Raw genomic sequence first — 18,030 nt, 5'->3', positions numbered from 1 at the left:
TATATAGAAACTGATTTAAGTCTCTTAAAAAAAAAAGTTCGAAAGAGAGAGAGAGAGATCATGAGTTGGGGGAAGGTAGAGGGAGAAGTAGACTTCCTGCTGAGCAGGGAGCCTGACTTGGGGCTTGATCCAGGACCCTGGGATCATGACCTGAGCCGAAGGCAGATGCTTAACCGTCCGAGCCACCGAGGTTGCCCCAGATTTAAGTCTCTTTAAAGCATAGTCTACAATGGCAAAAACTCATCCTGTAATATGAATGCTGAAACCTTTTAGACTTTCTGTATTTTGGGCTTTCTTAGCATATACCCTCATCAATAAATCCCTAAAATCAATTAGAGAACCAGCATTATTGTTAAACCATGGTGCCTCATTCCTGTCTTGTTGCCATTCCTCCTCTTTCCTCTTAACACCCTGATTTTCTTTGGAGAAATGCCACCTCTCAGGTCCATACAATCCCATTCCAAGGGTGAGAAGTGCTTAACCCTGGTTGATCTATGTATTCTATCCCCTCCCCGCAAAACAATAACTTGGCTTTAATCATTAGTAATGAAAAGATTCCAGACTGAATTTTCTAGTGCATTTGTGTTAGATTTAAAGGCATTAGAGAACACAGGTAAGGAATTCACACAAGTATCCTGATACATGGCAGAGGACACTAGACTTTCTTCCACATCTACATTTGAAGATATGGGAAAGAGAATTTTGCTGAAGTTTAAGTTGTAATTTTTAGGTAATGGCTATTTTTAGGATTCAAAGTAGGACTTCATTATTCTATGTAAAAACTCAAGAATCAAACAGAAGGTTATACCCAGCCCTATCAAAGTAAGAGCTATTTAATATCCAATAGTGAGTTTTAAAGATTTGAGAAAGAGGGAGCATGTGTGAGCCGGGGGGGGGGGGGGGGGGGGGGGGGGGGGGAGGGCGGGCGGTGTGTGTGTGTTCCTCAAGCCGACTTCCTGCTAAGCACAGCCTGATCCCAGGACCCTGAGATCATGACTTGAGCTGAAATCAAGAGCCAAGAGCCAGCTGCAACCTACTGAGCCACCCAGGTGCCACCTCCAATAGTGAGTTTTAAAAACAGTTGTAATTTCTGAGAATCAAAACTTTAGAAAGTTTACAGGTGAAATTAACATCAGTAAACTTTCAAAGTGACCCGTAAAAGTCTCAACTGTCTTCCCCTCCTCTTCCAACATGTTTTAGACAAGGAGAATTTTTCATGACATCTTTGGTTTTCCTACTTTGAGGGGGATGGGAATCAGCAACTAAAGTTATCACCCCCTTCCTTCCTGTTTGTAAAATTATTTTTTGCTTATAAGGCTGGTGAAATGCGTATGTTAGAATTTTTAAGAAAGTTTTCCTATCATTTACAGAGTAGTAGCTCATCCCTATTATGTATCACTTTTTTAGAGGAACATACAAAGCTGGTAATGAAGAGAGACTTGAACTAGGTAAGATTCTATTGAATGACATACAGTAATTTTTCCATTAAAATTGCTTGTGGTAAAACATTCACAGTAAAAAATCCATCAAAGCTAATTTTTATTAAAAATCAAAGCACCAGTTACCCCTACCCAACCCCCCCCCCAATTAAAAAACAAAGACCAAACAACAGCAAAGACTACTGCCTATGATGTCTTTCACAATAAGCAAATCTTTGTGGGGGAAAGTAATCGGTGGTCTGACTGGCCAGCATTATTCTAAGGAACATGAGCTACCACCGTGTGAATTATGACTTACTAAATTCACACCCAAGATGAAAGGGCAATATATATAAAAAGATATCAACCATTAATTTACATGAGGTTATAAAATACTTTAGAAAATATGTACATGTTACTTAAAAGGAGGGCTTCCATTAGAAATTAGATGGTTGAACTCATGGTCATGTCTATAATAACCAATCAGATCACTCAATTTCTCTCATTCATAACATAAAATAAACACATCTTCTATTTACAACTAAAAACCTTTTGCTCACATATAGCAATTTTAAGGGATTCACATTAATTTATGGATCAGGCCTCAGCAAAAGGAGTTCTCCTTTCATTGTCTAGCCTGTCCATGAAACCCAAATTTAAAAGTTTAAGCACCGTAACAACATAGGAATTTGAAATGCAAATTCATAAATGGAGCAATCAACTGTATACTCACCCTTCTGATTGTGGAGTGAATCTTTGTGAAAGTATTCCTAAGTTATATTGCATTTATACTACGGTGTAGGGGTAAAACATGGAGCCTGTTCTTTAGCTTGAAAAAGCAAGTAAAATTACCAAGGGAAAAGGACATTTTCCTTTTAGCACATCCAACTTCTTACCCCTCCATTCAGAAAAGATTGCATTGCCAGATGCTCATATACAAATTTATTCTGAATATATTATTATTGCCTTATGCCAGAAAGATCAGATGCTTGATACATGGGAAAGCATGGGAAAGCTTCTGATGAGCTGGAATTAGGTAAATCCTAGGTCCCACATGGTCTGTTCAATTCACAAGCCCTGGCCAAAGGTGTCATCATGTGATCACGTTTAGCATTACAGGGTCTTCTTGCATCTATGACACTGGGCTGTGGTTCCAAATCCAGAAGGAAATCTGGAGTTTCTGATCAGAGGTAAACACTGGAGTGTTTTAAGTTCAGGTCAAAGTTGCTGAGTCACACTGAACTTTTGGGAAGATGCTCTCTAAATGAGCATGGGGAATAGTCAGGCTCACCTCATACCTTACTTCTATTAGAATTTAAGAACTACTTAGCTGGGATCCACCCAGGCACACAGGTGCTTGTTAATAAGGTCACAGGACTTTAATCTTAAAGACCATTACGAAAAGGCTGTTTGGAGAGAGAAACACCTAGTTTTAATGTAATTTGTATTACGTATGATTGTAAGAAAGATGGTTCTTAACTACCTTTCAATCAGCAAAAAATGGCAAAGGTGAAATACTGTTTTTAAAAGATTATTATGACTAAATTTAACAGTGAAAGTTTGGGCACGATAGTAGAAATTCTGGCTCAGATGCATTTAAGAAATTATATATTTTTCTCCCTTTAAGTGCTATTTCCCTTTGTGATCCTCCTCAAAATTTATCTGTGTTGCTGTTTTAACTCAGCAGACAAGTATGGAAGAACAAATGGCCAGAAGAACAGTATTCTGAGATATCAACAATAAACTTACAAGCAAAACCTCCACAGTTGCTGTGCTAAAAAACACTAGAGAAAAAAAAAAAAAGACTAATGGTATATGCACTGTTATCAAAATTTGTTCAGCCTTTGGAGAATAAATGTCAAATGCATATTCACAAATTAATACCTATTCTGAAACACATGTTTGGAAAAGTGATTAGGACTCTAACTATTAATGAGTAACTGACATACTATGGACAAGACCTAAGTCTACAATGAGAAGCTACTGTTCCTAAATTTTCTCATATTTTATCTTTAGCAATATATGAAAACCCAATGAATTAGCTCCAGGATATTTTCAAATTGTCCATTTTAAGAAGTAATGCCTTATGGAAAAAATCAAGTCTCTAGGTATAATTCATGGGAGGTGATACCATCCAAAGAAGATTAAAGTTCTTTCAGCTCAGCCTTATTTATATTCTATCAGCCTAAAGAGAAAAATTTCCTCATTCAATTAATGTTTTATAATGGTTATTTTGAAAAACTTCATGTGTAACTATTTTGTCAAATGTTAGATCAGCAAATGGCACAGTTTTTCTTCTATCTTAATTTAGTTTCCTTCTTTGACACTGAACAAACAAAAGGAATAAATGAGTATCAGTTTAACTAGCGAGGTCTGGTTCATTAACACTATGCTTACTCTCAGAAGATTGGTCTTTTGTACCTCTATTGGGAGAATGAAAATGAAATTCAAAATCAAGTCAGATAAAAGATTCAATTTCAGGTTCTGACTTTTAAAATCAGGAAACAGAAGCTTCAGAAAAAATTAAATTTTCATTGTAATTCCCTCCAACTGCCTGCTCCCAAATTCCACAACACATTTTTATTCCAAATTATAAAGAAAGATGAAAACCACAAAACTAGTCCCTTACAGGGGAACTTATATTTAATGCCCAATAGGGTATACGTTGAAGAATCCTCACATCAAACATGGCGCACACGGCTGTATTTCATGTTCTAGGTAGTTCCACTAACAGCCATACTGCAAGTAATGAGTCTTGTTATAAAAGGATCACCTGCACAGTTAAGAAGCAAACAACAAACCACACAGAGACACACAGCAAACCAAACATGTGTACACTTACTTCCTCAGTGGAAGAAGTTATATTTAGAAATGTACGAAAAATGGCTTTGAACACCTGCTATACCAAACACCTCTACAGACAAGGAGAAAACAAAACAAAAATCAAACATTTGTTTTCCTGCTTTTTCTTTAATACAGTTGCCATCTTACATGATATACTGTTAGGTGCCTTCTTAATAGCATCTAATCTACTTTTTTGTTGCACCAGTCAGCATTCTAGGATAGAACTCTTATTACCACTCATGTTCACGGAGTACTGTTCTTAAGTACTGTACACCTAAACTCATGGTTGGGCCATAATTAATGGGTAGTGGTATTTTCTAAAAATGGATTAATGCACACATCCAAGCCACGTCAAATTTTCAACTTAAGAGTTCATACACACTCTATTTCCTTTCTATGGTTGCTATCACTCCAAATTGTAGTTTTGAAATCCAAGAAGTGGGAAGAATGTCTTTTTGTTGTTGATACTTCTTCCTTCCTTTCTCCTTCCTCCCTCCCTTCTCCCTCCCTTTTATTCCTTTCCTTACTTCCCTCTCTTTCTTAATAAGAAGATTAAAAGAAATGGTTTATTAAGGAAATCAAAATCTAGTAAACATCAAAAACTTACAGATCAGAGTGGTCACAAACTCTTTTTTGTAATGATGTTAAAATTACCGACAAAATGTTTTTTAAAAACAAAACCAAAAAATCTAAAAACCAGCACACGCCAATGGTGTTGCTTATTTAAGCAACTGGCGTTCCTCTATGCTTTTGAGGCGTTTCTTCCGGGGCTGTACAAAGTCATCATCTGAGTCATCACTAAATTTATTATCTTCTGATTCATTCCTGAATTCTAGTTTAGGAAACCTTTTTTCTGGATAAAGGTTCTTTAGGAGTTCTTCAAAATAGCTTTCAAGTTTTATACCAGCATTGGCTACTTCTGAATCAGGCTGTTGGATAAAAATGAAAATATGAATTAAAAACAAACACCAATATTTTAGACAGTCAACAGTTAATAAAAAAAGTAAATTTCTCACATTTTGTTCTCTTTTAACTCAAGTTTTGGGAAAATGTTTATGCACCATCACTGATATGAAGTACATAATAGTCTGGGGCTAGACAAAGTCTAGAGAAGGTCAGATAAGTAAATAAAAGGTTTGGAATCATCTGGATTATTCTATAAGGTAGTGATAGCCATATGACTGTATTACGAAATTGAGATTATCGAAGAGATGCCACAATCACAGAATCATGGAACAGGTGTTTTTTAAAGCAAATTAAATAAAATGTGGATCTCTGGAACAAGTAACCAATACAGAGAACAAACCATCAACAAAAGGCTGTAAGTCGACAGATGTTTAGATAAACTGACAGGTCAAAAATTGAGAAAATTAAAAATCAGAGCAATTTAGACCACATCCTTAATATTTCAAGATCAACATCAAGAAGACTTTAGTCCGGAAGTGCCGTATTTTAAGAAATAAAGGTAGGAATGACAAAGGATGCTTTTAGGTACAAATATTTTCTACGATTGTTTTCAAGTTGTTAGCTGTAATTTGCATTTCCACTTACTATATAATAAACCTTTGAATAGGAATATGGATACAGTCTTTCTAATTACCTTTCATTCCCTGACAAACTTGAACTTCTAGAAATTTATGCTATCATAGATCTTCATCTCTTTTTTTGATAAACTGGTTTAATATTATTTTCCCATTGCTGTTTTTTCTTTTTCCTCTTACCTCATTGAATTCGGCACAGTTTTGAAAGATCAATCTAAAATCAGCTACAAAATCTTCAGGCTTTGTGTACATGGAATAATCTTCTTGTAGTCTCTTCTTGATAGTTGACAAGTCCATTGGATTTTTTATTATTCTGTAATAATCAGGCACCTTTCAAAATAAATGAGATGCTATAATAAAAATGACTAAATTCTACCCACCTTAAATAAATTCTACAAGCAGGAGAATAAAATTCAGATTGTTCTCATTGCTTTTCCATGTACTCTTTTGTCATTAATAAAGAAACCTATACAGCGAACCTGTGGTACACACACACCCCCACACCCCTTCCTCTATTGTTACAAGTTTACTTAGTACTTTAAGTCTGGACCTATACAAATCAAAATATGTACAAAGAATTTCAGGAGTCTTTATCTCAAATTATAAGCTTTTTCCCAATAGCTTAGGATATATGCCTAAGCCTCTTGAAAGAGAAACAATTAATAGAAATCATTCCAGAGAATAGTAGGTAAAATACATGAGATGAAAAGAATATATGAGAAATGAATACAAGTTTGGGGCCAATTTGTGAACATCCAAGTGTATTCAAGATCAAAGTATTCCATTTGTATTAATAAAGCTTTAGGATTTGGATTAGATATAGGAAACTGACTACTAAAGAATGGTAGAGAAACTACATTCTCACAAATCAAGTTTAAAAAAACCATCCTACTGTGTGGGGTGCCTGGGTGGCTGAGCAGGTTGTGTCCCCAACTCTTGATTTTGGCTCAGGTCATGATCTCAGGGTCATGAGAATGAGCCCTGCACTAGGCATGAAGTCTGCTTAAGATTCTCTCTATCCCCCTACTTGTGCGTGCTCTAAAAGACAATAATAACAAAAAATCATCCCACGATGTAAAAATGCACAAAATGATGTTAATACTTACAGTTAGAGGAACTGGATCTTGAAAAGCCAGGCTCATTTCATGGCAGTAAAGAAATAAAAGTAGGCGTTCACACTTCTAAGCAAAAAATAAATAAATAAATAAATAAATAAATAAATAAATAAAATAATGAAGTCACCGCTTATTTTTAATACCAATGTCATGGGTCTCAAAATACAGTAAAAATTAAAACCAGATGAATACCAGAAAAATATCAATACTTAGAGTTCTGATCTCTTCGGTCATTTACTGAACTGTACTATTTAATGGTTTGGGGTGTATGTGATATATGAGAGCAGTTTTTATAGGAACAAAAAGCAGTATCACGAGAAATCTATCTGAAGCTCTTTAAAAACAAATTTCCAATTATCTCTCCAATTTATATATTGATTATTAATAGTCAATAAAGAAGAGTATATGTATGTTAAGAGATCCAGAGAGGGACCCCTTTCTATGGTGTGTCCAGTCCAAAGGTGCCTGTGGGAATGCACATGGTGCTGTCCACGCACTTGGCTACCTCTCTGCTGAGGGTTAATCCCAGTAAATATGGGGTAGCACTGGCAGTGTATGTTTGGGGTCCATACTGAGTGTTTTACTTAATAATTTAGCTAAGAACTTCTTTACTACTAAAGAAGTGTTGACGTAATAGCTCTGTCAATTAGGGTTAACTATATTAGCTGGCTTTGAGGTATAAACCCAGTACCATCTGGTAAAAGAATGGAATTATTTCCAGGAAGAGTAAATAGAAAAACCTATCTCTTTGGTGCCAATTCTCAATAAATTAGGAAGAAAACTTATTTACAGTAGAAAGAAAACAAATTTACTAAAGGTAGACTAAAATTCTAGACCACATAGAGGATACATGTTTTACCTTGTTCAAGTACAGTCTTTTAAGCTTCTAGAAAATGTATGGACAGTACTGTAATTTTTTAACCAGAAAAAGTTACCAGTTATATTATTTAAGATTCCTATACTCTTATGGAAAAACTAAAGGAAAAAGAGATCAGTATAAAATGTGATTGAATATACACTTCTTTGATGAAAGGCACACCGGTATTACAATAATCCCCATCTAACCAAAAAAAGTGTTTAACAGTCTAGGTTAGAAATTTTCAAAAAAACTTACCCTTTTATCTATTGGTGTTAACTTAACAAGGCCTTCAGTTTTCTTTTTTTCTGAGTTGTGACTGGGAGCATCACAATCATATTCAACTTCTGGTTTAGATAAGTCTCTGCAGAAAGTGCATATCCATTCTCCACTGTTGGGGGATACAGTATTTCTGAATTCCTAATGCATTGTTTCTCTCTTCACCATCTCCCTTTCCCACCTCCTCCACACCATCTATGATACAGATTTGTTTGTTTGCCATGAATTTTAATCACCGCGGATTTACTGCATGCATAGCTACTATGTGCACAGCACCACTCTGGGAGAGCTTAACAGCAGCAATACAGTGCGAGGGTCAGAGTGGTAAATATTAGTCTAGTCAAAGAGGCATGAAACACATACGCGAAATAAACTCATAACACAAATAAACACACACGTTAATTTATGGCTGATGTGAGGCAAAACTGGCATTCTCCCTGAAATGATGCACGAAAAAGAAATGCTCTTGGTACTATTCTTGCAACTTCAAATGTGAAATTAAATTTTAAAAAGTATGGCTTTTGAAGAACTAAAGAGATCAACTCAGTGGCTGCTGTTCATCATCAGCATCATCATCAACAGCATCATCATCAGCATCAGCAGCAGCAGCAGCATCTCACAGGGTTGGTTTGAAAATGTACTTGAGATATTTGTAAATGATACAGCTCACTGCTTGGCAAATATGATGGAATAATAGTGGCAATTATTATGCATAAGGATCACTGTTCTTTAGGGTAACAATTTGTAATAATTTGAAGGACTGGCTATTTCCCCCCCCCCCCCCCTTTAACAGACTAGGTTTTTGAGAGATGCATAGGGAATGGGAAGCAGAATACTGAAAACCCAATGTTGAAGGTTTTGGAGTACGCATTTGTGCGAAGTGGACTTTTACTTACGTTTCTAAGGTTTTATATTACATTACAATGATCAGTGATTTTATTTATAGTGCAAGAATATGGGAAAGGGAAGCAAGTACCATCTTACCTTGGAAAATTTGCCAAAGTGGGCACATGACAAGAAAGATGAAATACTTTGGGACACTTCTCACAGCACAGGAGTTCTCCTCCATTCTGACAAACTGCGCACCAGTCCTCATTGGGGTCATCCTCTTTCCTGGTCTCTCCAACATGAAGGGGTGACTTCTGGGTGGCATCTAGCCAGTCAGACTTTCCATTTGAGGAACTTTCCTGGTGAAGTCCAGGTTGATCTCCTGTGCTATCAGGGGCGTCTGATCTTAGCACAGACTCCTCAGAGGCAGAGCTCTGACTGCTATTTAAGAGCAGGGAGGTGAGTATGCTTCTTGGATAGTTGGTCTGCAATGGAAAGAAGAGTATGTGTTATTTCTCAAAATCAACATTCTTTATTTGTACTACTGCAATTTTGGACCGTAGACTCCTCTCTCATGGGCACCTGGTTACTTCAAAAGAGTCTGTGAATATGCATGAGAACAGGTTTACTGCTAACTGTTGTAAGACTCCCCAGTGGTAAAGAAGACATGAACTTCTACTAAAAACTATCCTCAAAATACACAGTCAGCAGAAAGGGAGTGTAGATAATATAAGAAACCTCTTTTTATTTGCTAACAGCTATAGAAATGGGAGAATAGGTGGGTAGTAGAGTAAACCATATGAATTGTAAATACATTGAGCTCTTAGTTCAAATTATACTCAGACACAAACTATGCCTACTGTTGAATTACCATCATTCATAGAAAAGTATAGTGCTTTAAATCCTAGAATTTCACTTCTGCAGGAGTCATTAATAACTTTAAGATGAATCTAAATGTTATGTTGGGGCCTAGGATAGAAAAAATTTTAGATCAGTAACAAAATCTGTTATCTCCTTTAAATTTTTAAAAAAATTTTTCGAAGTAATAAATGTAGATTTGGTTAAAAGCATGATTGTATAATCTCATTCCTTGGAGTCAATTATTTTCAAATTATTTCACTTTTTATTTTGCTATTCATTTTTAAATGATACACTTATACTTTAATTTCTCAGATTTTCAATTTTATTTTTTAAATTTTATTTATTTATTTTTAAAAGATTTTACTTATTTATGTGAGACACAGAGAGAGAGCACAAGTGGGGAGGAGGATCAGAGGAAGAGGGAGAAGCAGACTGAGCAGGGAGCCTCATATGGGGCTCGATCCCAAGGACCCCCGAGATCATGACCTGAGCCAAAGGCAGACGCTTAACCAACTAAGCCACTGAGGCACCCCAGATTTTCAACTTCAAATATATTTTCAGTTTTAAATATATGTATATATATTAGTATGGAAGATTAGATTTTTCCTTCCTGCCTCTCCATCCCCTCCTTACACACACACACACCATTCATGCCACCCTCTTAATGCTTTATTAAATACTGATTTATTTATTTTTTTAAGTTGTTAGGTACTGGTATAACTTTATGGCCAACATCTATTTCAAGTCAGTACCACTGCTGCACTGCTTAAGTATCCTGAAAACTCCATTTTTGGTTAAATGCGTGTTCAGGTTATATCCTGATTATGTCTAGTTTTTAGTCAAATTTGTGTAATAGAGGTGTTTGTTTATATAATTAGGACTCTAAATATTGTTCATTACATAACCACACAATGTACCATGACTACACTTCCTTTTTTGTCTTATTGTTTTTACTATGATTCAATTGGTCCTCCCTCTCTTCCTTTCGTTTGCTTACTTCTCTAGGTCCCTATCTCTAAGTCATTCTCACAACCCCCAGCAGGGTGATAAGATGCCTCTCAATACTGCTAAACATTTTTTTGCCCTTTCATATACCCTTGTGGGGTCTTCTGTCCTCTGCTACATGGTGTACTAGAGAAGTTGTACTGGGAACTACTCTTTTCTGTGTTAGATCCCATTCCTGGGATCTTATGCCTTCTTCTTTCTTGGTTCACTCCATTTTTGATGAAGCATATTCTCAAATATCTGAGAATGAGTGCATGAGAATTAAAATTTCTGAGACCCTGCATGCATGTTTAAAAATGCTTAATCTTTACACATGACTGATAATTTGCCTGGGTACAGAATTCTGGCTACGAAATATTTTTCCCTCACAATTTTGATATTTCCCTACTATCTTTCAGATTCCAGTGTCCATTTTGAGGACCTGGCGCCATTATGATGTCTGATCTTGTATAAGGTGTTTTTTCCCATTGGAATCTTTTAGAATCCTGGTATCCTGAAACTGATAATATAACTTGAGTCCTTTTTTCATTTAATGTTCTGGTACCTGGTGGGTCCCTTCAACTCAAATGATCATGCTTTCAGCTACAGTAAATTTCCTTGTATTATTTTGTGGGCAATTATCTTCCACGTGTTTTACTCAAATGCCCAACCTCCTTGTTTGAGCCTCTGATTTTTCAAACTCTTCTCCTTGTTTTCTTTTTTAAAGATTTTACCTATTTATTTGACAGAGAGAGAGAGAGAGAGAGATCACAAGTAGGCAGACAGGCAGGCAGAGGGAGAGGGAGATGCGCGGTTCGATCCCAGGACGCTGGGATCACGACCTGAGCTGAAGGCAGATGCTTAACCGACTGAGCCACCCAGGTGCCCCTTCTCCCTGTTTTCCATCCATCTTTTTCTTTTAATTTACTGAGAGATTTCCTCCAATTTTTCAACCTTGAAGTTGACTATTTCCCAGTTTTCAAATATAACAAATACATAACCTCCTATCTGCTATTTAAAAGTTTCTTTCATCCTATCCCCCAAATAGGCATAGTATCCCCCAAATTAATAAAATTACATTTTGAGGCCTAGATTCTTCATCTGATTCTTGTTTCACTATAACAACAGGAAAATCATAATTTTCAGGTGGTCCACTGTTTTCCTGTTTTATTCGGATTGGCTCCAACATCACCACTGGGACTTTGTGTGTAGAATCAGCTCCTGCTGGCTTGCTGGAAGAGCCAGAGCTATAAGAAAGAAAGGAAAAAAAAATATCAAAGAATGCTACCTTAAGTATCTTAAGACAAAGTGTAACAACAGTTTTCAGGAATAATGCTGTAACTTCACACCAATGGTCACTATGTTCCATTATCAATAAATGATACATAACTGAAATGCAACTGCTAAACGCAAAACAGCTTCATGTATAAAAAATGTTTTACATATTAGCCTATCTAAATAGTTACATTACACTTCTGGAAAGACATTTAAATACATTTAAATAAAACCTGAATTAAAAGAAAATTGACTTCAATATTCTGAGGCTCTACAACTGGGCAGCCAGATTCAGTATCTCAGAGCTAGCATCTTCCTTTTAGGCTTTCCCATTTCCTTCTCTAGTCAGTGACAAAGAGACTCTGGGCTCACATTAACAATTTATTGTCCCAAAGTGTGGAGACAATTAACTAGAGACGTAAGTTATTGGTGTTCTGATATTTAAAAGTGTAGTGGGACAAAAACCTTTTACAGATAGCCACTATGTTCTCATAGGATTAAAGGCAACCTTTTTCTCTTCAGAGAATGCTTCTTATGATTAGGCAAATTAAGAACTAGGTTCATTATCTAGGAGAAATTTGCAAGTGTAAGAAATAGACCAGCAAAGCAGTAAGCTAAGGTAGAATTTCAACTACTATGAGTTTTTTTTATTTTAAGGCAGAATTAATGTTTGGCTATTAAAAAAGTCAGAGAACACTGAAGTTAGTATAAAGTTATTGTTTCTTTCCTCACTAAGTTTGTATTTGTACATATTCCTATATAGTACAGTATGGGATACCTACTTCATTTAAATTTTCCTTGCTATTAGGCTAAAGTCAAATGTCTTTTCTTATTTTCAACATATTACCCCCCACCCCAATTTCTGTACCTTTAAGGACAAAACTGTACTTTATTTACTTGATCCATTAATTAATCAAATTAATATATAATTAACATTTTAATTTAAAAGTTAAAAATGAAGGAAGTTGTTCAAAATGCATTCAGTTACCAAGAGCATGCTGGAGCACTGTCAAGAGAAATCTAATCAGAGATTTGATATATGAGAGAATAAGGTTAAGTCAGTTTACCTTCCTCGGCTCCCAACGCTGGAGGCACTAGGTGAACGTATTGGTGGGTGTACACTAGTCATAGTAACAGGTCCTGAAGAAGAGGAAATCATTCACATTCATAAAATGAATTAATAATTATGTATTTAATTCCTCCTGAATGTGCTCACTTAATACTACACTGAAACTGGAACACAATGAAATTATATACAATAAGCAGTTGTTGGACTCGCAGCAAAGTCTAACTCCTTTAGACTAGCAGGGGTATTCAACCTCAGTACTGCTGGCATTTTAGGCCAGATAATTCTTTGTTGGGGCGGGGGGGGGTGTCTCTGTGCATTGTAGGATGTTTAGCAGCATCCCTGGCCTCTACTAATTATTAGATGTTAGTGGTAGCCCTCTATATTTCCCACCCAGGGTGTGACAATCAAAAATGTTTCCAAACACTGTCAAATGTCCCACATTAGACTAACCAGGGTAAAATCTCAGTGAGGACACTAGCATCAGTGAAAGCTACAGAAGACAATAAAAAGTGGTAGGTACTGATATAAAAGCAGTCCAAGAAAGAAAGCCACACAGAGACCAATTAATGGAGATACTGAAACAAATATTCTACTAGGCAATGCATTTAAGATACTTCGTCCAATGCCTAGCACAGTCAGCAAAGGACAAATGTTAGCTTTAGTAATATTGTAAAAATGATTTCCAGAAATGTTCTGTCAACTTATATTCCCGCCAGCCATGTATCAGAGTACTTCTCTCATCAAATTCTTATCAATGAGTATTTTCTCTATTTAAGTCTTTGCTAATTCAACAGTTAGAAATTATATCTTGTTTTGACATTTTTATTGACCACGAGTGAGACTGAATCCCCCAAGTTACTGGCTATTTGTATTTCCTCTTCAGGGAGTTATCTACTCTTGTCCTTTGGCAATACTGAGTACTTTCCTTATATATTTGTATAAACTTGTTTTATAATTAAACAGTTTCTCTGCCATATTTTGTCAACAGTGTTCTTCCAGTTTATTTGTATTTTAAGTTTGTTTATGTTTTAAATAAGCATCTCCTTTTAAATTGCATAACTGCCTTATTAACGTTTGTGTGACTGGTGAATGACTTAAATTCTCCTCCTTCCTTATTTTGTTCTAAGGCACCTATTTTGCCAAGGTCTCTGGGAATAGGTATTAGAGTGCTTCTCTCTCAAAGGAAATGAGCAGGTACGTTAGAAATCCTTAAACATTAATTAAATACCAAACAAAACCACCAAGAAGTGACTGACACTGATAAATTTTGACCCTAGGCAACTTATATCCAAAAAAGAGACCACAACACAGGCAAACTTACCAAAAAGAGAATGTATAGTACTAATTTCCTCCTGGGAATGCTCTAATGCCTATGTTTTATTGAAACTGAAAAGGTACAGAGGTTTAACCTTTGCTTCCCACTTTGAAAGTACACTAATTTTAAATAGTGCCAAAAACTCAGACTCATTTTAATCATCCAACAAAAAGGGGTGGGGAGTCATTACAAGTAGAGTAAAAAAATGGGAAAACACTCACAAAATCAAAAGAAGCCCACTTTACCTGCAAGGCCTGGAGATGGCACTGATGAATTTGGTGACTGGACGGTTCTGTTTGAGGGTGGTCTTGGCTGGCCATGATCTATACTAGTATCTTTCCTCACAATATTGTCCAGCATAATAGTACTTGAACAGTCAATCTTATAAGAAAAGAAATTATTTCACGGCATCCTGACTTTGCAAGTTAAAAGCTAGTTTAAATTTAATAGAAAACTTTAATAGTTTAATTATTGTCAAATAATAAAATATGTAAATATCCTATTTGAGAAGTTCTGATGCATATTTTCCCCATAAACAATCTTGAAAAAAGTTTTCATTCTTCTTAATGTTCCATCTTAGTAAATATGCTGAAGACATACTAGTTCAGAAATTATGAGCAAGGATAAAGAGTATCATGTGTCATTCACACCCGTAAAAATTGAAACAAAAAAAATACTTCTTAACGTATTTAAAAATAACAAAAGGTAGCCAAAAAAAAAAAAAAAAAAAAAAGTTGATGAGAAAAATAGCAATTTCACATTTTAGCAAACCTCTTTAGTGTCTGGCTTACTAACAGCCAACTGGATTCTTATATCTGCTTCTGCACACAATCTGCTATGATGTGTGGTTTTTGTTGAAGAATATGAAGAAAATCTGGCCTTACAAAGGACCCCCATGTCTTTGGCTCACATTGAGAACTGGTGCTATGGTATGCACTACATAGATCAAGTAGGCCCACACATAACACATTTCTAGAACACTAACCTCACTTAAGTACGTTACAACTATTTGGTAGGAAGAATGGATCCTTTCTAGATTCTTGCTTTAATATAACAGGTATAAAGGAAACACTTCTTTCTTAATTGATTGCTTGGCTAAAATACTGATAAATTTCTACTGAATAAGACTTTATTCTTTAGATGCGAATACTTTCCATGCTTAAATAGACCATTTATTTCCCCCAAAATGTCTTTGTGATTAAAGTTCAAGTTTAATTCTCTAACATAGTTCCAGCTTTCCTCAATCAGGATTCTACAAGAGACTTAAGTCCTACTTCCTAGGGCACAGACTGTGTATGATGAATTTACTTTTCAACTCTCCATCTACAGTGGTGCTAATTATGAACCATCTTTGAGGTGACTGAGAAAATGGTCACTCAAATCAGCTCCTTTATGGTTCAGATACAGAATTTCAGTTGAGCAAGGCTGGGAGACAAAGGGTCACCTGTATCTAAGGACGGCAGAGAAAAGAGCAGAAGGACAATTCTACTTTCTGTGGGTCCTCTTCAGGGTAGGGAGTAAGTACACAGGGTCATTTATGTTAATATTCTTTTGGCAATACCTTGGCCAATACTTTTCAGAGTGCAAAACATACTGGAATGTGACTGGATCTATTGGTTCTTAATGTAAGAAGAGTTATTTACATTGCAAGGTAATCCTAAAAGCTGAAATAAAATTGTAGGAGTGAGACAAAAGAAGTTTTCCTATGTACCACCTATGTATGAAGAATACTTTACCCATTTAAAGTATATGCAATTATTTTACAAAATTAAGTAACTCTGGTAAGGTTAACAATGCAACTATTAGGAAATATTAGATGATCTCAGTAACTTGAAAAACCAACTAAATGAAAATTTAAAAAATTAGTTTACAGTCTGACAAGATATTTCTTACAAGTTTTTAATGTTTGTGTCACAACTGTCTAACCTTACAGGGTAAGACAAGGTAAAGTAAGTATCAACTTATACTTCGAGATCTGTCGATCTCGATAAGGCAGAATATTGTATTTTCTGCCTTTGGAAAAGATTTTTTAAAAAGTCACATTGACAAAGATAACAAGCACATGTATTTAATTTAAATATAAACTAAATCAGAGGTAATTCTGCACTGGCCAGTATGATCTGGGAGGAAATGTTTTCATTTTCATTGTTAAACTTGTCTCCACCTCTCTGATGTCTTCAATTCTAGCCTCCCCCGCCAACCTTATTCTAATAGAGCACATTCCAGCAACTCAACTTTCCAGTACCTCTACCCAGATCCTTACTTCCCTGCTTTCCCTAGTCCATCACTATAATCATTCATTGACAGACACCTTTAACTGCAGTGCCATGAAAGATGTTCCATAGTATGTTTAAATGCCTGGCGTCTTTTTATTTTCTCTGCTGTTGTATTTCTAAAGAATAAAAATAACTTTTAAAACCAAACACACAACCTATAATCTGACTAACTCAAGCCTTTTACCAGATCTAAGTTCACTTAAAATTTTCGAAACATTCTTAGTATAAATTTTGTGTATACTCACATCTGGGAGAGAAGGAAGATTATAAGAACCTCCTACTGGTGAGCTCAAATCAATCATCGGTGAACTGAAAGCCTTTGCGTCATATCCTGCTGCACTAGTAATGGTAGGACTAGAAGGAGTTGAGGACGTGCTGTTGGCGGTTGACGTGGCGGCCTGCCCACTGCTGATCTGCCACTGCAGAAGCAAGGGAGGAGAAAGGGTGTCTGTCAGCCAGAACATGCAATGTCCAACTAATCCCTGCTCCTCTGTTACAAACCAAAGTAGAAGACACATTCTGCTATTTGAATTCAACTATAATTTGAATTGAAAGGTGGCGGGGGGGGGGCGGGCAGGAAGGAGATGGACAGATATATATAATTTTCATTAATCCTATCCAAAAATATAAAATACAAAGCACTGATTTTTTAACCAGAAAACAGTTAGTATGCACCAGAAAGCCAAACTACCCCATCTTGGAAAGCTTATATATACTGGAAAAGAAATACACACAGAGACAGCAACTCTGAGTTAAGATGGAGAGCTACACACTTATATTTTCTTCTTTCCCTACCTGAGACACCTGAAACTAAAGTAACAGTTAAGGGGAATTTTTTAAAAAGGCTTTTGACTCAAAAAACATAGGAAAGAAGACAGAAATCCCATTTTGGAAGCTGGAAAGAAGATGGACAAGCAGCAAACCACTTATCAATTTGATAAAGCTGAAACCTAAGCTGGCAGTGGGAAAACAGAGAAGTCCACATATACTGCAGAACCCCTAAGGGCTTGGAAATTAGAAGCATGAGAGGTGAATCTGGGGCTGAAAACAGGATAATCTGTTGCGAGTCTGTTTAAGCAGCCCTGAAGCTCATGTTCCTTTCCTACTTTACCTGTAGTTACCCCCAGATAATATGGACTTCCTCCACCTCCATAGATGAAGGCTGGAAGTTTATTCTCTAAAACAGGTAAACCAGTGTCATTTGACTGAAAGGCACCAGGTTCAGCAGAAGGCAGAGAAGTACTGCACTGAAAATGAAGATTAAGAAACCATACGCACACTGCATGCTGAGCTTCCCTCCCTCTGCCACTGGCCTCCTACCACTCTTCTTACCCATGTGGCTCCGACCGCTCTTCTTACCCATGTGGCT

General features: G+C 36.2%; 1 protein-coding gene across 3 annotated transcripts in view; it reads right to left on the bottom strand.

The window, feature by feature from the left end:
• Positions 1–4,036: 4,036 nt before the first annotated feature.
• TRIM24 (tripartite motif containing 24) overlaps positions 4,037–18,030 on the bottom strand; it is a 97,266-nt gene continuing 83,272 nt past the window's right edge. For all 3 annotated transcript variants that reach the window (XM_035021187.1, XM_035021189.1, XM_035021188.1), the window contains 9 exons: positions 16,907–17,080; positions 14,631–14,766; positions 13,069–13,141; positions 11,805–11,973; positions 9,038–9,366; positions 8,033–8,165; positions 6,910–6,984; positions 5,984–6,133; positions 4,037–5,191 (listed from right to left, as the gene is read on the bottom strand). In XM_035021187.1, the coding sequence (XP_034877078.1) occupies positions 4,982–5,191; positions 5,984–6,133; positions 6,910–6,984; positions 8,033–8,165; positions 9,038–9,366; positions 11,805–11,973; positions 13,069–13,141; positions 14,631–14,766; positions 16,907–17,080 (1,449 nt within the window). In that variant the 3' untranslated portion in view covers positions 4,037–4,981. The remainder of the gene's footprint in view (positions 5,192–5,983; positions 6,134–6,909; positions 6,985–8,032; positions 8,166–9,037; positions 9,367–11,804; positions 11,974–13,068; positions 13,142–14,630; positions 14,767–16,906; positions 17,081–18,030) is intronic.

The sequence above is a fragment of the Mirounga leonina genome, unplaced genomic scaffold, assembly GCF_011800145.1.
Source record: "Mirounga leonina isolate KUSES-001 unplaced genomic scaffold, KU_Mleo_1.0 Mir_174, whole genome shotgun sequence".
NCBI lineage: Eukaryota > Metazoa > Chordata > Mammalia > Carnivora > Phocidae > Mirounga > Mirounga leonina.
Note: the sequence above shows the minus strand (reverse complement) of the source record. Positions and strands in the feature narration are given on the sequence as shown.